Genomic DNA, 22,314 nt, shown 5'->3' on the forward strand with positions numbered 1-22,314 from the left:
AACACTTTTAATTTTTTTTAAATTTGAAATATATCAAAAACTACTTAAACGATTTTTATGGCCTAGTGACAGAACTAAGTTTCGAATGTTTTTGTTGTCAATAAACACACATACATATATACATGTAGGTAAGAAATGTATTTTCGCCAAAAGTTGATAGGTTGTGAAAAATTTTCAAATGAGCCGTGTACTAGGATAACGCACAAATTTTCCGTGGATATCGTATAAAGCGATCACGGGAACAAGCATTTTCACCTAGATTTTGATTATTGAATCATCAACCATGATCCGAATGGAATCGTTCCAGATTCACCTACCCCTGGATCGTCACTTAAAGCATCATCACTTACTCCTTTCCAAAGGGGACGCAACCGGTTCAAACACAAAGAGCATCAAGACTTAATTTTTACGACTATTGAAATAATAATGTATACGATACATCACGTTTTTTGTTCGGACATCGATTGTCATTGCTCACTATAGACCTGAGATGCATAGCGACTTTTGAAGCGAAGCGAAAAGCAAAAAGTTTGTTCGCATTTCTCATTGTTCCTGTATTGTTCCATTTGTTCCGTAGGGCTGACTCCTCGAACGAAGCGCCAGTTGCTAACGGTCTCACCGAATTTGGAGAGGTAAGTTATTTTCAATCTTATATCTGAGCAATGCGAATGATAATCCTTTGCGAAAGTTGTACAGTTAACATTTTAAGGTGCGCTTTCGTTGGAAACACTTGGTTTGATGAAAAGGAAACATTGGCGTTAATTTTCTGGCCCATGTATATACATATATAAGTAACAAAACATTGTTATTGGTGCCGTGTGGTTCCCGGAACCAATAAAAAAAGAATAAGACCACTTCATCTCGTTCCCATGGATGTCGGAAAATGCGACTAAGGGATAGCCTTATAAACTTGAGATTCTTCTTTAAGGCAATGGGCTAGCAACCTATTTGAATTTCAATTCAATCATTAAGCCAAACAGTTATAGGCCTATCTGTCTTTTCAAGACTGTTGGCTCTGTGTATCCCACAAGGAATATAGATGTGATTTTATTAATGAATTTTGATTTTTCGTAGAATGTTAAAGGGTTGCTATTTTTATCTTAAAACTTTCCCTAAAAAATTACAAAATCAGTTATTTTTACCTTAATTCAGGGAACCATTGGGAGCACAGGAATAAATTGACTTCTTAAATTGGAATCTCATCAAACAAGGTATTTCGTCTTCCTCAAACGGCGCTCTGATTTAATTTTGTTTGAAAATGTCGAAATAATTTTCCTAATTAGAGGGAAATTTGCGATTTCACAGAAACATGAACCGGCTATTAATCTTGTCATTTGAATGATTTTTTTTTATTATTAAAATGTAGGTAAGAAAGTTTCGTTTTCATCAAACCTCAATATTTTGCAAATTATTGCTTTGCGACTAAATCATCACCCACCCGACATACCCCATTCTTTTAGCTGTAAATATTCTTTGTGAATCCATCCTTGGACCATACAGCTAACCTTTCAGTTTTTTCGACACTGCTGGCTCTGTCTGCCCCGTAAGGGATAAAGACGTGATCATATCTATTTATTATTTGCAAAGAATACATGCAGCGGAACATTCACTAGTATATGCGTAGTACATCAAATTCTGTAGAACCTTGCCCGCGGGCTGACCACACAACGGAGACCACAAATAGACCACAAAACGTCCAAGTGACAAACTGACTTGAATGTTTTCGAGTACACATACATACATACATACATACATAAAATCACTACTCTGACTACCTCTTTCCACTTGCCACGATCTCTGCATATTTCCTTCGATTCATCCACGTTCATAACTCTCTTCATGCAAGCTCGGCGGTTTGGGTACACACGTCATTATATTTTGAATGCTCACATAATTTTGTTTCAAATTCTTTGATTGTTTTCTTCCAGCATCTAATTTTCTCTTAAGCGTATATATATCTAATAAGAACATTTCTTGGGGTTGCCTGTAAAATATCACTGGAATAAGTCCTTTTGTACGTCACTTAATTCAAGTAATAGATTATTTATGTTGTAGATAATAATATAATGTGCATTAGAATTGTCTAAAGAAAACCTTAAAAAATTTACATCTAGGCACCAAAGAAACTTCCCATCTATTTGCTAAGAAAACGATTTCCACCTGTCAACAAGACATAAAGACGAAGAATACTAACCAGATATTGGATGGCTCTATTAAGCTAACATCCTTAATTTTCTATATATATTGAACGACTCACCGCATGTATGACCCTGCGACTTTTAATGCCAGTTTCAATGTCTGCAACCCATTTCGTCATAGCAGGAGTGACGTAGTGACACGGTACTGTCACGCGCGTCGTGTATTATACATTCAAACTTGTGATACGATTCGCTAAGTCAACATTTCTGTGTTCACTTTGAGTATAGAAATTTATGATTGACATCTACTAGAGCCGAGGTTAAGTAGGCTCAGTAATGTTTATTTTGATATAGAACGCGATATTTCTCTAAAATTTATTGTTTATAAAGAGCACTTATTTTTAAGTTACTAAGTAGTATTTCGGCTTTATGGCGTAAAGGAAAGAAAACATAGATCAAAATATGTAGGTACTACTACTACTACGACCTATATAATTGTTAAGTTTTTCTTACCTTCGCTTTTTCTAATTTTCTTTTACGAAAGTTAAATTGTATTTCATCTTGCATCTTATTCAGCGAATTATGAATATATAACAATAAAAAAACATTTTTTTTTCGCAGCGTGACGTCATCTATTAAGCATACCATTGCGTAATTTGTTTTACCACAAATAACTATTCGTGAACTAACAAACTAAAATGTTGTTAATTTAAGGTCATTTCTTATTTCTTGAACTAATCAGCACTTTTTTATTTTTGTGGGAAAACACAGTCAAGACAATCCTTTGATAAATGATGTCACGTGTCTCAAATAACTTGTTTATGAACGAAAATCTTTTTTATATGCCATTGAATATCACTCCAGCTGTATTGCTAATACCTACGATATAAATATTGCTCGTTTATATAATTACGTACAAAGTTACCCAGAATAAAGGGACATTACCCTCAAGTCCACTTCGAGGAATACTTTAAGTGCGCTTCATTAGGTGCGCGTCGAATTCCTTGCGCTTAGATAAATTTCAGTCCGCCATTCATATTTTTTTTTTAGGTGAAACGCAATATTTACCTTCATCAGTATTCGATTTATAGTGCAAAGTAAAGGTAAAGGGTCAGGTCAAAAGTACCCGAAACTGCCGAGCTTGCATGAAGAGAGTTATGAATGTGGATGAAGCGAAAGAAGTATCCAGAGATCGCAATTGGAAAGAGGTAGTCTCTGCCTACCCCTCCGGGAAAGTATGTATGTATGTATTTTTTTTTAATTAATTTTGTTTGTTTGAACTTTAGATTATTGTGTCGCATATGTTTTTAAGTCTTTAAAAGGCTTTCTAGTTTGTTTGCAATTTGATACAAATCAAACTAGTTGGCCATTGTTCTACTTATTCAGAAGACGCTTATCGTTTATGTATGTATGTATTACATACATACATACATACATAAAATCACGCCGCTTTCCCGGAGGGGTAGGCAGAGACTACCTCTTTCCACTTGCCACGATCTCTGCATATTTCCTTTGCTTCATCCACATTCATAACTCTCTTCATGCAAGCTCGGCGGTTTCGGGTACTTTTGACCTGACCCTTTATCAGGACGTCCTTAATTTGATCAAGATATGTTCGTCTAGGTCTTCCCACTCCGACCTTTCCCTTTTTTCCTTTCGATGTATGTATTAGAGTGCAATTTCCTCCAACAGAAAGTTGTACGCGAGATGAACCGCCTGGGGATGCTGGTGGACCTGTCCCACGTGGGGGAGAACACCACCAGGGCGGCCATCAGGGTGTCCAAGGCTCCTGTCGTCTTCAGCCACTCCTCTGTGTACAGTCTTTGCGCCCACAAACGCAATGTGCCTGATGATATCATCCAGTCTTTGGTAAGTTTTTTTTAACATACATACATATGGTCACGTCTACATCCCTTGCGGGGTAGACAGAGCCAACAGTCTTGAATAGACTGAATGGCCACGTTCAGCTATTTGGCTTAGTGATAGAATTGAGATTCAAATAGTGACAGGTTGCTAGCCCATTGCCCAAAAAAGAATTCCTAGCCTATCCCTTAGTTGCCTTTTACGACATCCATGGGAAAGAGATTGAGTGGTCGTATTCTTTTTTGTATTGGTGCCGGGAACCACACGGCACTTTTTTTTTTACTTTTAGTACCTAAATCCAAATTTAATAGAGACAAAAGTTACGTTAGTACCATCAGGTCAAACTAAGGTCGGTCTGACCTCCAGACGCGTGTTGTTTCGTGTAAAAGTTCTGATTTACTCGATTCTGGATTTTAGTCATAAGGCGCATGCAACACGGTATTATTAATAGTACAAAAAGTATCGTGTCTAAGACACGCCATTTTGGAATATTAACTTGAATGGAAACCAATCGCCTAGTTGATGGATTTCTGCTAAATGCTTGATGAAATAGCATACAACGGCAGATAGGCTGAACTGACATCGACAATTTGTACATTCGATTAGGATATAGGCTAGCAACCAGTGTCTAACTATCTCTGAATCTCAATTAAATTGTTCAGCCATCTTGTTACCGCTGGCTCTGTTTACCCCGTAAGGATAAGCATGTGAAATGTTTCTTACGTTTCCGTACTCCACATTGTATGAATGGTTAAAAATTTCTTTACATACATACATTTAATCACGTCTGTATCCCTTGCGGGGTAGACAAAGCCAATAGTGTTGAAAAGACTGATGGACCACGCTAAGCTTTTTTGGCTTGATGATAGAATTGAGATTGATATAGAGACAAGTTGCTAGCACATCGCCTAAAAGAAGAATCCTTAATTTATAAGCCTATTATTATATAGTACGACATTCTTGGTGAAGAGATGGCGTAATTCTATCCTTTTTCAATTGGCGTGGGGAACCACACGGCAGAAACTCATATCATATTAATAACATCGTATAGTATGGATACGTGAAATGCCATACAGAGAGATATTCGTAAACAGAATTAAGTTAAACATAAACACGCAAGTTCCACTGAGTTCCAACTCCAACAAGCATAGATTTATACCTCGAACTTTGTACCTAAGGCTTTGATTTGTTCGTCGACTTGTCTGCTGATTTGCAACTTACTTACTGTGTCGTGACGGAGTTTGCTACCGCCATATCGAACTAAGGGTAACTTCATTACGTATTAAAAACCTTCGCCTGGATTCCGAATGCTGCATAAATAGTTAGAGATTTCAACGCCTACCTTATAAGGATTAAAAGAACTTTGTTATCAGCTTATAACTTTTTTTTGAAAAGTTATACGCGGTTGAACGTTTGGGTATTGAAAAAATATATTTTAGCACTAGCTTTTAAACGCAGCTCCGCCTGAATAAAACTATAATAAATTGGTTCGTGCCGTGAGGATCCCGGCACCAATAAAAAAAAAAGAATAGGACCACTCCATCTCGTTCCCATGGATGTCGTAACAGGCGACTATGGGATAGACTTATAAACTTGGGATTCATCTTTTAGGTGATGGGCTAGCAACCCGTCACTATTTGAATCTCAATTCTATCATTAAGCCAAACAGCTGAATGTGGCCTATCAGTCTTTTCAAGACTGTTGGCTTTGTCTACCCCGTAAGGGATAAAGACGTGATCATACATATTATGTATGTATGTATGTATTAATTGGTCTGATCATGTTGCTCGGAGACCATCATCATCATTGATCATTGTTACATGATTCGAAACGTCCGATATAATAAACTTTGCGTTTAAAACCTATTATATTTATATAAAGTAAAACTATATTTTTCAGTATCTTATTTCCATGGAAATATTTATTCCAAATTATAGCCTAGTATCATATTGGTTAATTTAGTAGACAACTTTAGTTAGTTGTACAAAATTTCAACAAAATTGGTGCAGAGGTTTAGTCGTGATAGAGTAACAGACAGAACATGTAGTGTACTTTGCTCCTTCAGTTTCTTCCCACGAATGAATGAAAATGAAAAAACTATTATATAAATTCATTCAGACAGACGTTACATAGGGGTAAAATGAATTAAAATTTTACAAAGTGTTGGTATCGTTCACAATAACTTCGCTTGGTTTATTGAGGACATGAAAAGTACCTATTACAAAAATTGTCGATCCCAGAACTTTGAAGACAAACGTCTGAAAAAGCAACACAAACTACATTGTGATCAATAAGACACACTAGTTATCACAAAAGCAACGTAGAACCCCAACACAAAATAACAACTGAACATCACACCGTTACTTCGCAACAGCTGGTAATTTTGTTTTATTATATTTATGCAGCAGTATTAAAATTAAGTGGCCCCGTACAACGTAGTTGGAAACGGTTTAACTTTGATATTGCTGACTGAATAAATGGAGCAAAACAATACATTTTCATCTGAACAATACGGAAACCTTGTTAGGTCACGCCATTTGTACTAACAGTTAGTTTATCCAAGCTATTAATTGGCTCCCTTCTGTTACGCTAGCCGCAACATTTGTACTGTAAGGCTTTGAAAGGTAATTGTCACAAAGTGAACCTTAGACCTCTAAAGTTAAGATGGAAAATTGCATGTGGTCTCCGTTAATAGAGTGTATCTTAGCTAGACGCCATTAATCTTGAACTTCACCGACAAGTTGGACGATTAGTTGTACGGCTACTTTGGCGACTGGTCCAAGATTCACAAGTTTATAGGTTTACGCTAGCTTTAACTCTCTAGTAGTTAGTGTGATGTGTGAATCTAGTGGGTCCATGTAAATGAAGCGTGAAATTCTAAAGTGGACTTTCGAATGAAAAGGGGTGAACCTGTGGCTGGGATGTGGCAAGGTCAATCAATCAAAATCAAGAAACTTACGACCAAATGTTTCCGAAAAGTTCCTCTGCAAGATATATACATACAATTTTAACGAGGCTAACTACATCATTCATTTTGTTGAATTTTCTACTTACACTAAAAGCCGTAATTACAAGACCGCAGAGCTTCTAAGATTTCTACAAAGGCACATCAGGTATAGCGAATGCTCAGTAAAATGACCTTTAAAACATGTGAAATCAGAGTACAATTAAATGAATCTACTTTATTTTTACTTTGAAAGACCAAAACAGAACTAAAGGTTTATCGATCAGTTATTTGATATTTTATGGGCTCTAATTGGAATCCCTGTGGAAACCCATCGCTCAACTCATCACAGATGTCGTTAACTTTATTTTCATTTTTTACTACCTTCAAATTATGATCTCGGTAACGAGGGCTTCGCGACAAAAATGATTGCAGATCGATCAACGGATTTGTCAAGCGACAAATCGGAGACGTTGACTAAAATGTTCTTACAAACAATTTTCGAATTTTCTTTGATTAGATGAGTCAGGTGGGATTACGTTGTCTAATATCTGATATAAAAATTTGCATCGATCATCTCCAGTCTCGGTACTTGAAGCACCGGACAATATTTGCAGTCTGTATATATTTTCAGATATTTATACAACATACATATGTATGTATGTTGTATAAATATCATATGATCACGTCTATATAGACGTGATTTCAAGACTGGTGGCTCTGTTTACCCCGCTAGGGATATCCCTTAAGCCCTAGCCCATCGCCTAAAAGAGGAATCCCAAGTTTATAAGCCTATCCCTTAGTCGCCTTTTACGACATCGTGGGAAAGAGATGGGGTGGTCCTATTCTTTTTTGTAATGGGGCCGGGAACCACACGGCACTTATGGTGTGTGGTTCATCCAAATGAATTAATTACCTATATACAACATAGATAGGTAATTAATTCATTTGGATCCATCAACCACAAGTGTGTGAGTAATTTTTTTAAATAGATTCCTCATAATTCCACACCAGTTTTGTAATAGATGTCGTGTCATATTATAACGTAACTACGGAATATTGTCTCCTCTTCGATCGATACTATTGTTCTCAGAATATTTTGCTGATAAAATCTCTGTTCAGATAACACGGTTCACTGCACGTTCTCATGATACTAGAATATTGTCGGAGACCGACATTGATTGACATTGACAGACGTCTTGAAGGAAACATTAAATTGTTTGGAACTCAGTCTCGACTCGGTTGAGAATTATTAGATACCCTTGTCAAAGTGGTATCTAGTTCAGGACTTGGATGTTCTACGAGAACTGTGTTGCTTATTTCAATAATTATATAACATTTATTGAACAACCATTGGCGAACATTTGAACACGTTGTTAAAATATTCATACATATGTCTCGTCTTAGCCAATAGTTATTTTAAGGTTGATAGGACTCGTGCTATTCGAAGTAGAATATATGAAACAGGATATTAAATATGTATTTAGTTTTTAGTAAAGTTACCAAAATTAAAGATTTTGCATTTACGTGCATTTGCATTTACCTTACGTCTCACCCCTTACGAGTAAGACAGGGCCGAAAATCAAAATATTTTTAAAGCTATGTTTGGTTAAAATTGGGTCTGAGATAGTAACAGCTTGCTAGCTCATCGCCAAAAAGAAGAATCGTATTCAACTGGAAATCAAACATTCATTTTAATAAAACTTAATTTATTTGATTTGAATCAAATAACATAAGCAAATGTTTTCTTTTTCAACAGAAGGATAACGGCGGTGTCATCATGGTGAATTTTTTCCCTGACTTCGTGAAATGTGCTCCAAATGCAACCCTTTCAGACGTGGCCGGTGAGTCGTACTTTCTTTATATTTTCTACAATAGCCAACCATATCAGATTGATTTTACATACTCCTTTGATGCAGATAAAAGTATTTTAGGCTGATAGTTTTAAAATATTAGATCTGCTGACGTTTGCACAAAACATCTATTTTCTCATTGCTCTCAAGAGTTTATTGTTAGTACCAAGTTACTTGATTTTGTGAAAAAATTTGATGAACCTAAAGGATCAGAAAATGAAAAGGAATTTGACCACTATTAGTGAGTTAGATTTAATGTACAAAAAATTCACTAGACTAATAATACTTTATTTTATTTGCGTACAATATTGAACCAATGTTTTTTAATACATTGAAAACAATAAAAATCATTTAATATATATGAATAAAATAATGCTGTATAAAAACATACATAAAAAGACGACATTTCTTTTGAAAACGCATAAAAATTTACGGGTATTACTCATCAGAAAAATAAGGAATGACTGGCATGAATAATCAATTTATAAGCTTTTGTAGAGGGGAAATTTTGTTCTGAGGAATATTGGTGAAACCGTAGATTAATATACCTAGTGACACTCGCACAATGTCTCAAATCTGATGATATACTGTATTCCAAAATCAATTTAACCGGCGTTTCAAAAAGAACAGCAAAGCATTTTCGAAGATTCTCAATATATCTACCGTCATTTGCTTATCAACAACGACCTCCCTTAAATATAACCTTGGCATGGATCCAATCACATCGATTCTCAATTCCCCCTTAACGCATTGAATACTTAGACAGCTACTTAGACGAATGTCCCGGCTGCTGTAAAATTAGATGATGCTATTTAGACGTGAGACGCGACGAGGGCAAAATTACATAATGTTTCTTCGAAGGCTGATGCGGAGCCAGCGAAATTAGATGATGCTACTATGATCGGTGATACGACGACTCCGAAATTGGACTTGAAAATGACATTTGACGTTACGAGGTCGATTTCGCGAAATGTGAACTTTTTATAAGCTATTCAATCACTGGCTCAGAAAAAGATCAGATGAATTTATTTTTGTTCGAAATAGAATATTCAATATAATAGTGATGGGCGTTCTTTCGAAAGTTTGAAACTCTGGAATGCGAAGAAGGTAATCACATTGAAGCGATCGTCATTCACAGTAATTAATTTAAAAATGGTAGGAATGTAAGTAAATCCACACGCCACATGTAAGTATGTAATCATAATCACTTTATGGTGTAAACCAATTTTTATTTTCTGATTAATATTTATAACGAATGAATAAATAAATAAAAGATTTATTTGAAATATTATAAATTAATAATATAAATTTATAATATATATTTTTAATATATTAATTATTCTTCGTACAACAAATAGCATTCGCATAACTGTGGTATGTTAAAATCTGTGTGCGTGTAGATACATATCTAACATTATTAAACTGAACTAATTGGGATATTTAACTTTTTACGCACCTTGTTCCCAATATCTAACCTAAAATTATGGTTTTAATCCCTAGAAAGTTAGCTATTGAATAATAGAAGTGGTAATTTTATATCTATAACTCCTAAAGGTGTGTTTCTTCCTTTATACTTTCTGTCGTACATTTATCAACACCCATACTACGTATAACCATAAGAAACTTCGTATCCAGACTTATCATCTTTCATTCATTTCCATAGTTATTAGATCGGCGGTCTTCTTCACGCCATTTTGACCTTTCAGCTGATCTGTTAAGGGTCAAAATTGTTTAAATGCACGATCAGACAGTGTCCCCTACAACTAGATGCAATTAAGTGCAAACGTATAATTAGATTTGTGATTCAAATGCTTGAATAATTTGACAATGCAATTTTCTTTGCCAACTGTGCCAACAACTTTTGATTCCTAAAGTATTAATAATTTAATAAAGTGCCGTGGGGTTTCCAACACCATTAGAAAAGAAAGAATAGGACCACTCCATCTATTTCCCATGGATGTCGTAAAAGGCGAGTAAGGGATAGGCTTATAAACTTGGGATTCTTCTTTTAGGCGATAAACAAGCAACGTCTCACTATTTGAATCTCAATTCTATCATTAGCCAAACAGCTAAACGTGCCCTATCAGTCTTTTTAAGACTGCCGGCTTTGTCTGCCTCGCAAGGGATATGGACGTGATTATATTTGTGTATGTAATTATTATTTTTATTTGTTTATTTTAAAAGCCTCAAAGGTAAAATAGGTGGACTTAATGCTATTAGCATTCTTTACCAGTCAACCTTTTAAATTTTAATAAATAAATCATAGTCAATTTAGGAGTAAGAAAAATTTTTTTTTTTTTTTTGTTTTGACAAATTACACTGATTGAGTTAGCCTCGAAGTAAGTTCGAAACTTGTGTTACGAGATACTAACTCAACGATACTATATTTTATAATAAATACTTATGAACAATCATACCGGGGTTTGTTTTCTTGGGAAGTCATCAATAGAAATAAATCACTGCTGTAACCATTTTTTGTCGTTTATTGCAAATCTTTAATAATATAAAGTTTCAAAGTGTGCCAGATGAAATCTCAAAGGGATTCGTTGCTCGAAGAGCTAACAAGCAGATAATACTCACTCACGCTTAAATAATATAAGTACCTAAGAATAAAATTCATTGGAAATACTAAAAATATCCGTAAATTGAATTATTGGAAGGTATCAGCCGTAATAATTCAATGTTTCCGCCGTATAATGCTTAGTGAGATTTGCAATCTGAAAATCTATACTTATTGCTGATTTCAATAGTTGAATTAGAGATGTTATGTATCTTGTATGAATTCTTGATTTGTGGCTCCATTTTTGTTTTTATGAGAATTTTAGCGCTTTTATATTCGGTAGATTTTTTTTTATCTTTGTATTCACGTGAGATGAATTTGAACAGAACAGTACTGTAAGTTAGACTAAGATGAATATTGAATTTATTTATATGATGATCACGTCATTCGTTTGGTCCGTCAATAATGTGAGAATAATAAATCCTACTAATATTATAAATTCGAAAGTTTGTGAGTATGTCAGTATGGATGTTTGTTACTCTTTCACGCAAAAACTACTAAACCGATTACGATGAAATTTCTAATGCTACCTACATTACAAATTTCATCGTAATCGGCTGAAGACCCAGAATAACATATAAGCTACTTTTTATCTCGGAGTTCCCGCGGGATTGATTGTTACGTTATGATTGAGTTTCCACGCGGGTGAAGTCGCGGGCGGCCTCTAGTTAAACATAAAGATTGGTTCCACTTGAAACTGGAAGAAATTTGTAGCGAGAATGATGCTCGGGGCTCAGACGACGCCACAAAAAGACCAAATTTTCTGATATTCAGTTTATTCGTAGAGCCTTAAAAAAATGTTGATAGCGCGATTTGTCTTTTTCATTGCATTATTTACCTGCAAGTCTTCGTAAGCTTACCGTCATCTGACATTACATACCGTCCACTTAAATAAAACTATTTAAATCTAAATAGATTCCTACAGGTGGAACTAAACAATAACAAGACAATGTCAGAGACTTGAAACATTATTATCAAGTTTTTATCCCTAATAGGCAAGACAGTGCCAACAGTCTTAAGAAGACTGACAGCCCACTTCTGTGTAGCAATGATGGAATTGATATTGAAATAGTGACAGGTTGAAATAATAACAACCCTTTTTCTTTTCATGCACGTTGTAAATTAAAATCAAATGAAAGGCTAATATAATAATAAAATCAGTTGAAGCTAACAAAGTTGGTGAATCTTGTTCAAGGCGATGTTAAGGACAATTATACTAATTAGCAAAACCTACGGGAACTCCAGTCGGTGCCGTAACCGAACGGAAAGTTCCTGTGACGTTCACGAAAATCCCTATTTACGAGCCATTTAACTCAACCGTCCAACTTTCGGCGAACATTTTCCGACCGAAGTAGAATTTTTATTGCGATCGGATTTCCATTTTAATGATTCAAATTCGACAACTATTTCTAAATCAATCGTGAATATTAGTATAGTAATTTCTTGTTGATGATATACAAACATTGATATGATCACGTCTTTATCAGTTACGTGGTAGACGGAGTCAGCAGTCTCGAATAGATTAGAGGTCTTAATGATGGAATTGAGTTTCAAACAGTGACAGATTGCTAGCCCATTGCCTTAGGGAAGAATCCAAGAATCAAGTTTATAAGCCTTTCCCTTGATTGACTTTACAAACTGCACGGCTTTTGTTTTTTCAGTCATACATACTCGTATATATACATACATATTGTCACGTCTATATCCCTTGCGGGGTTAGACAGAGCCAACAGGCTTGTAAAGACTGAATGGCCACGTTCAGCTATTTGGCTTAATGATAGAATTGAGATTTAAATAGTGATAGGTTGCTCCCCCATCGCCCAAAAAAGAATTCCTAGTTTGTAAGCCTATCCCTTAGTCGCCTTTTATGACATCCATGGGAAAGAGATGGAGCGGTCCTATTCTTTTTTGTATTGGTGCCGGGAACCACACGGTACTCGGTCATTATAAAGTAATATTGCATCTCGCTTGTCTTTGTGTACCCAAATGCACTCTCCATCATAATATAAATACACGTACACGCTATAAAAATAAAGCAAAAATAATATGAAACTTGAAATTATTTCAACCAACACATTCATTTTTAAAGGTAATAAAAATATTATTTTTGCCTTTAAAATTTCTGTGAAATATTCAGAAGCATATTTGCATCACGCGAGCAGCTGGGCTCATTTATTATGAGTAAAACAGGGATATTACATTAAAATATCAAAATAACCTATTATGTTTAAAAATACTGGCTAAGTGCGAGTCGAACTGCACACAAAAAACAGATTGCGTTTATTGTATGTGATTAATAATTACTTTATTTTTATTAAATTATTTATTTTGAAAGATGTACAATTAAATATACTGTAAAAATTCGTCTACATGTTACCGTTATTAATATTGAGCAAAAAAGGAATGAAATAAAATACACTTTCATTGTATGGGGGGAGACCTTTTATATTTTTAGCGGCAACGGAAATACATAATTTGTAACAATATTAGCTTTCTAGCTATCACGGTTTATGAGATACGAACGTACGAACAAACAAACTAACAGCGGAGGCTTAGTAATAGAGTCCCGTTTTTACCTTATACATACGAAACCCTAAAAATAACACCAATTATTTTTTTAGAAGAGGTGCCTCTTTTATCGTGAATCTGGATATAATAAGTCAGGTTTTTACTGGTTAAAAATACCCTCAACTATTGGTAAAGAGGATATTGAAGGTGAATGATGTAGAAAGGTTATAGGTCGTGCCGTGTGGTTCCCGGCACCAATACAAAAAAGAATAGGACCACTCCATTTCTTTCCCATGGGTGTCGTAAAAGGCGACTAAGGGATAGGCTTACAACTTTGGGATTCGTTTTTAGGCGATGGGCTAGCAACCTATCACTATTTGAATCTTAATTCTATTATTAAGCCAAATAGTTGAATGTGGCCATTCAGTCTTTTCAAGACTGTTGGCTCTATTTACCCCGCAAAGGTTATAGACGTGACCATATGTATGTATGTTATAGGTATTCATTAATCTCTGCCTATCCCTGCCCCCAAAAAGCGTGATATGTTGTCAACATAAAGCCACGTTTACATCTAGTATTTTTAGTGTCAAATAACTTACTAAGGTGTTGGTGCGTCAGTATTTAAGCCTATATCGGATATTTACGCCAGTCTCAGGGTGGCGTTGTATGAAAATTGTACGGGGTGGTAATTTAATTATAACTTACCGAGCAAGGGCTGACAAAGGGTGTTCATCGTAGGAATTTTCTTCAGGATCATTTATTATGCCGCCAAATATCGACACTTTAATCTAAGTTGCTGTTTTTATCCCCCATGAAAACAGAGAAGTACTTATAATAATTTTAACATTTATCTCTATGTATATGTTGTATATTGTTATATGTAATAGCCAAACGATTTTTACAATTTTTAATTAAAAATATTTTTATCGAGATGTTACTTAAAAATTTTTTTTTTACAATTTCTGAGTTACATTAGAAGGGTTTTCTTTGACGAAAATTGTATCAGCCGTTAAAAATGTTTTAAACTAACTGTGGTCACATAAATAACTAGTGAACATAGGTCACTAGTAAACTAAATATTTCTGATACTACAATAGTTACTTTAACTTTAACTTTGTTTAGTATAGTCATAAGGAAATGAGTAGGTACGTAAATGTAGATGAAGTAAAAAGTAGGTACGGATCGCGGCATGTAGAAAGAATAAGTCTTTGCCTAAGAGGTTATAGTCTTAACTGGACATTATTATTTATTTTTCGTAGAACATTTCCACTACATCAAGAGGATGATCGGGGCTGACTACGTGGGCATTGGCGGCGATTATGATGGAGTTAACAGGTACGGTAAAGAAACAGTTTAATTTTAATCTAAGTATATTTTTCCAAAGGGTTTATTTCGAAAACTCTTTTAAAAATAATATTATCTATCTGGTAATATAGTTTACAATTTTATATCCAGTCTATTGGCTGACATTTTTTCAGAACACATGACATCAGCTTTTTCAAAAGCAGTGAATATTTCTACATAGACTTAATTGTTGGAAACCCAACTCCAATAAAGAGAGTAATTTTTTTATAGGATCTCAAAATACAGAGATAATATTCTATCGAAAAATTAAACTCTGCTTTGAATAAACACTAGTTTTTATCTAACTTTATTGAAATACCAGAAAGCTTACTTAGACTGCGGTCAGATCTCCAAAATCTGATACCCGTGACTAGTGGAACCCTTTCATTTTAATTATGAGAACAGAGTAGAAAATATTTCAAAGTGAATCAGATCAGAAGATATAAATGATAACAATGAATAGTGGATCCGTTTGGGTGAAAAAACCGGAATAACTCATTACTTAATATTTCCCAAGTCATTATTTCAATCACATAAAAAAATCTGTCGTTTCCGTACTGCTCCGAAACGGCTTGACCGATTCTCTTGAAATTTTGTGTGCATATTGAGAATCGGATATTGTAAGTCTGAGAATCGGTCAACATCTATTTTTCATACGTCTTAGTGATAAGTGTTGTCCATCCTTAACATATTTGTGTACATATTTTATTTTATCTTTATTTATTTGACGAAATATTCGTATTGAAATAACTAGTTCTACATTCATTCATGTTTTTTAATGTAGACAATGTGTATTCGTCAATGATTTAGATTTAAGAGATCTATATTTGTACATTGACGTCTGATGAAAATGCTACAGTGTAGTTTCTTCCGCCGCTTCTTCTACACATGCGCTTTGGAAGCGATAGTAGTTATAATTAGATTTAAGTGATGTGACGTCAATAAGTGATACCTTGTATCCAATTTTGAAAATAAGTCTATTCTATTCTATTCTATTTTTTAACTAGAAAATACTTAAAAATTATTTATATGGCAAAACAACGTTTGCCGGGACAGCTAGTAATAATATAGTTTATCTCTCAGTGCATATATTAGTAGTCAGAGTGGTCGGGTCAAATAAAATGACACAAGTTTAAAGTTGGTTTCTGTCTTTGCCACCCCTTAGCAATTTCGAGTTTACGGACTCTTGAGAACGTATAACGGAATGTGTACAGTACAATCAACGAGAAAAGTTGCTCCACTCTTGCATTCAATTTTGAACTTTGTTACATTGAAACAAGAGTAAAGTTGATAGAGAGACTGGAGACATTGACTGATGTTGAAGGTTGAGAATATTAGGTGAGCAATCAAGAGTTTCTCTTAGAATTTTATGTTTGAAACTTCTTGAACTTCTGTACCAGAAATTAGGTTGTTGTCAACCACTGGGCTTTACATTTTATTGTAGCAACTTTTGTTACGTTTTCATGCTCGTATACAGAGCCAGCAGTCTTGATAGACTAATAAGCCACGTTCAGCTGTTAGGCTTAATGATAGAAATTAAATTCAAATAGTGACAGATTGCTAGATAATCACATAGATAACACATTCCAAACACTATAAGACAATTACTAAACTAAACGATACGTGACGTAAATTAATTATTAAAGACTTATGCAAAATTAACTGTAAATATAGTTAAATATTGAGTGCTTGGCTATAAACAGTCTATCGAGTCCCTCTCGAAATAAACTGAGTCTTAATCTTTAATAACCTACTTCAGATTTTAATTAGAAGAGCGTCGTTTTATTAAAAAAAAATACATCACGTATACCTGGCGGGAAAGACAGAGCCAACAGTCTTGAAATGACTGAAAGACCACGTTCAGCTCAGGCGTATGACTTATTAATAGAATTGAGATTCATATAGTGACAGGTTGTGAAGAATTCCAAGTTTATAATACAATATCCAAATCCCTTTGTCGCCTTTTACTACATCCATGGGAGATATGTGGAGTAGTCCTATTTTAAAGTGTAGGGCACCACTCGGTTGTCTAAAATGGACTCCCAGCCGCTTCCAACTCGACAATCGAATATTTTTTCTTAACATTTTATAATTCTATTTCTGTCAGGGTACCACGCGGCTTGGAAGACGTATCGAGATACCCCGAATTGTTTGCTGAGCTGCTCCGAAGCGGTCAATGGAGCGTCCAGGAGCTGAAGAATTTGGCTGGTCTCAACATGTTGAGAGTGATGCGGCAGGTGGAAAAGGTATAGCACCAATATCAATTATCCATAGCATTTGGAGTAAACATGCAAAGAAACTTGAGACTTGAGCGTGGGTAGTCAAATCAATATGGTGCCCCGTTAAAATACATACATATAATCACGTTTAAAATCCCTTGCGGGGTAGACTGCGGGGTGTCTGCTGTCTGCCCCGCAAGGGATTCAGACGTGGTTATATTTAAGTATATGTGAAAGCATTGTTTATCACTTAAAGTAATGCATAACTCAGAAATCGTTTATTTATTATGTCGTTAAAGCGATTAAGGGAATAGACATATTCATTCAGTGCATCTTCAACTTTTTTTAAAGCTTAGTTTCCCCTGCATATGTGTTGGAGGTCGGAAGAAAAACATTAGTGTTAGAACCTGACAACCTAATGCAGGGGAACCTAACCCATGTTGAATCATACTGATAGCTACACTAGCTAAATGCGCCTATCTTATCTCTTACAACATCAGCAGGAAAGAGATGGATTGATCCCATTCTAAATTAGTTACCGCACGGATTAAAATACGCTGTCTTTGTTTTACAAGTCTAATAATTTAAACACTCAACCGACGACGCTTCTTAAGCCGAGACTCTCTTCCTTGCATAAGGGATAACGACGTGATAATTTGTATGGATAATTTGATCCAGCGAAAGAACATCGTATTTAATAACCCTTAATTAAATACGTTGTTCTTCTTTCGAGTCTGAAAAAGCGAAAGGAATTTTTTTTTGTTAAGTTTTATTGTCTTCTGTCATTAGTCTTTTTGTTGTGAACAAGCATTCGCCCGCAGCTCTGCCTGCTTTCAACTGATATAAGCAGAAAAAGTAACCTATGTCCTTTACCAAGGTCTAGACTATATTTGTCCTAAGTATCATCAAATTAATCTATCTTAAAGCCAAATAGCTGAACATGGCCTATCAGTCTTAACAAGACTGTTGACCCCGCAATGGATATAGACGTGATTATATGTATGTATGTATAATCAAATTTGGTTAACTATGAAGAGGTTACAAACTTTATTTCACATTATATTTGTTGGGATTGAGATTAGAAATATACAAGGAGAATTTGAGAGAAACAATAGTAGAGAACGTATTTTGATCAAATCGGGTATGTCAAAGTGCAAAATCAGGTGAAGAGTTTGAAAAGAAGAATGCATCGTGTCAATGGAAAGTATGTAGTCTCTCTCTGCCCTTCTGAGGGAGAGCTTTGTTTTAATTAACAATTAAATGTCTAATAATATTACATCAGGTTCGCGACGAGATGAGGACTAACGGAGTGGAACCCGAGGAGCATCCAGATTCCCCATCAGATAACGGGAACTGTACCAGCAACGCATTTTATACGGAATACGTGTAAATGCTAAATATGGTAAGCAAGAAACTTTCCTTTATACATTTCAAATGCGTTCTGTATGTTTTTATATATACATATATATATGCCGATTAACAAAAAAAACATACAAAACGCTAATATATATATATATAGATCAGTCAGGCTTATATATATATATATATATAATGTGTACTAAAGATATGGAAGGACTATTTTGAAAGTTTATTTGAAAAAAAGGAAGGAAATAAGAAAGATTTCTGCTATAGCGAAGAAAAAGAGAATGAGATGGAAGGCGAAATTGAAATGTTCGAAATTGTGGAAGCACTTAAGAGTATGAAAGCGGGAAAGGCTGCTGGGTGTGATAGAGTGTCGGTCGAGATGCTTAAAGCAGGAAAAGGCGTAGTAGCTAGTCAGTTGTACTGCCTTTTCAATTTGTGTTGGAGAAGCGGCCGAGTACCAAAAGATTGGTGTAAGGCTGTTATCGTGCCACTTTACAAAGGAAAAGGGTCACAGCTGGACTGCAAAAATTATCGTGGTATAAGCCTGCTTAGCGTCGTCGGCAAATTGTATGCTAAGGTATTGATTAATAGAGTCAGGAATGAAACTGATGACAAAATATGGGATGCTCAAGCGGGATTTCGAAAGGGAATGGGATGTACTGATCAGGTCTTTTCCTTGCGGTGCATAGCCGAAAAGTTTTTGGCCAAGAGTCAAAAAGTCTATTGCACATTCGTAGATCTGGAAAAGGCCTATGACAGAGTTGAGAGGAATGAATTGTGGTCAGCACTTTCTATGCATGGGGTGAGCAGTCTCTTAATACGAGCACTGAAATCCCTATATGAGGATTCGAGTGCTTGTGTCAGGATAAACGGAGCGCACACTGAGTGGTTTAAGATTGAGAAAGGCGTTAGGCAAGGATGTGTTGCGTCACCGTGGCTGTTCAACCTATTTATGGATAGCTGTTTGACAGATTTGAAAGAGTCTAAAAGTGGATTAAGGATGAATGAGTTACTCGTCAAATGTCTGCTCTATGCCGACGATCAGGTTATACTGGCGTCATCAGCGGAGGAGTTACAGGAGATGGTAAACTGTATGCACGAAGCTTTAAAAGAGAAAGGAATGAAAGTGAACGTAAGTAAAACTAAAACACTGGTTTTTGAAATGGAGAAAGAAATGACAGCATGTAATATTTTGATTGGAGGAGAAAAAGTGGAGCAAGTGAAAGAGTTTGTATATCTAGGATCAAAGTTTACATCAGATGGCAAGTATGATAGTGATATTGAAAGGAGAGTGAACGCGGGGAACATGGTGAATGGAGCTTTGCATGCCTTTATGAGCAGTCAGAAACTATCCAAAAAGGCTCGACTGGCTGTGCACAGGGGCGTGTTGGTCCCGACATTAATGTATGGGAGTGAAAGTTGGGTATGGCAAAAGAAGCATGAAAGCAGAATAAATGCAGTGGAAATGAGAGCGTTAAGGAGTATGATGGGTGTGAAATTGAGTGACAGGATAAGGAACAGCGTGATAAGGGAATGTTGTGATGTGAAAGAAGATGTAGTTACAGGAATAGAAAAGGGTATGTTAAGATGGTTCGGTCATGTGGAGAGGATGAATGAAAGCAGGTTGACTAAGCAGATATACAAGGAGAGTGTGGAGGGAAAGGTCGGAGTGGGAAGACCTAGACGAACGTATCTTGATCTAATTAAGGACGTCCTGGTAAAGGGTCAGGTCAAAAGTACCCGAAACCGCCGAGCTTGTATGAAGAGAGTTATGAATGTGGACGAAGCGAAAGAAGTATGCAGAGATCGTGGCAAGTGGAAAGAGGTAGTCTCTGCCTACCCCTCCGGGAAAGAGGCGTGATTTTATGTATGTATGTATGTATATAATTGATCTATCGGCGCACAACTGCTATGTTGCTATGACGTAGGCATTCGCTAACTAAGGATTTTTGGAAATTCCATAGAGTAAATTACTTTAACTACCTACGTCATTATAAGAGGTGAATGAAGTTAAGTTACTAAGACTAGTGTGCGCAAGCGGCTCCACCCGCGTATTTGAGCAAGCTGCTTGCGTACACTATAATATATATAGTCTAATCATATCTAGTACTAACATTCCGTTTATTAAATCCTCTCATAGGGTAACTTACATGCCGAATTTCAAATCTAATTTATTCGAATAATTATAACCTCAAAGATATGTAATGTTTAATCACTTTGTTTTACTAGGTCAGTCGAGACGTGGCTTCCAGCTTCCTCATCGGCAGAACTCAGGCAGATATAGTTCAATATTGATGTGTTTAATAATAATTAATTACCTTTACCGATGCTTACACAATAAAACGTTGCGACCAGTTCATAGAAAATATTTGGAATTATAATGTTTCGTAACGGTAAAAAATATAATACGGAATTATTGAAATATATTTTGTTGATGTTCTTATCTCTATGTCATTGTAAGTAAAATGTTTAGTAAGTTTCAAATCCACCCAAAATATTTTATATTTTTAAACATATTAATTTGCAATTTTCAATGAACTGGTCCTTGATGAAAGTAAAAATATACTGTTGCAATTCAATAGAGTATAAATAAATAAATAAAATAGAAAATAATATCAGCCTCCCAGACTATTGCTTTATTGAAAACTATAAAAAGTACTTCATCTCTATTGTTATATTATAGAGTACGAAAAATATTTCCATGTTTTATTGAATTGTAACAGCAGCAACCACAGACAATTATTGAATAGACTATGCAGGATCCTTCTACATACAGATTCGAGTAACAAAAGGTAACCAATAAAATGTCACTTGATTTATGTGATAAATATTATGCGTAAAGATACGATCATGTGTAAAATTTAACTGATTATTACATTTATTAAATCGAGTAAGCAGCTTCTGAATTGCTGTAATATTAGTATGGATTTATATATTTCTCTCTCTTATCTACGTTTTGTTGCGCTGGGTTTAATCGAATTAGAACCAAGCCCAAAGAGTCTTAATGCACTTTCTTTTTACAAATTAATACAAAAAGGTTTTTACAATTTCGCCATCATGACGTTGGGATAAATAAACTTTTCAATTTATTGTTTACAATTGTGTCGTCTATTAAAAGGTTGTCTGTGGTAAATTCCAATTGTATCAATATAGCCGTTAGTCGAAATTATATGTATCAGTGTTGTAGTTGATAGATGTTCCCTGTTTAGCTTCTCAATGGCCATTCTTGGGGTCACATATCAACTTTCCTTACCATCTTCCTTTACATTTATTTAAACTACTAAGTGTGGGTTGCACCATAAGACTGTAACGATAGGTAACCATAACGTAACGAGCTGTCTAATCTCCGTTTAAGAAGACTATAGAAATGGACTTCTTTCATTTTGCCGAATTATACTATTTATATATTATATTATTTTAAAACTATAGCAGGCTGTGGTGCAATTCAAGCTTAGGTAGCTGATTTTTATGAATTTTCTTAAAACGATCACTTACCCTCTTAGGTATTTCAGGAAAATTC

General features: G+C 35.2%; 1 protein-coding gene across 1 annotated transcript in view; it reads left to right on the forward strand.

Annotated features, from left to right (window-relative positions):
• Positions 1–21,199, forward strand: part of LOC106133812 (dipeptidase 1) — a 122,905-nt gene extending 101,706 nt beyond the window's left edge. Inside the window, exons 7-13 of the mRNA XM_060953775.1 lie at positions 578–632; positions 3,831–4,007; positions 8,705–8,789; positions 15,126–15,201; positions 17,318–17,456; positions 18,712–18,831; positions 21,024–21,199. Of these exons, the coding sequence (XP_060809758.1) occupies positions 578–632; positions 3,831–4,007; positions 8,705–8,789; positions 15,126–15,201; positions 17,318–17,456; positions 18,712–18,819 (640 nt within the window). The 3' untranslated portion in view covers positions 18,820–18,831; positions 21,024–21,199. The remainder of the gene's footprint in view (positions 1–577; positions 633–3,830; positions 4,008–8,704; positions 8,790–15,125; positions 15,202–17,317; positions 17,457–18,711; positions 18,832–21,023) is intronic.
• The last annotated feature ends 1,115 nt before the right edge of the window (positions 21,200–22,314 follow it).

This window comes from Amyelois transitella, chromosome Z (genome assembly GCF_032362555.1).
Source record: "Amyelois transitella isolate CPQ chromosome Z, ilAmyTran1.1, whole genome shotgun sequence".
In the NCBI taxonomy this organism is placed as follows: domain Eukaryota; kingdom Metazoa; phylum Arthropoda; class Insecta; order Lepidoptera; family Pyralidae; genus Amyelois; species Amyelois transitella.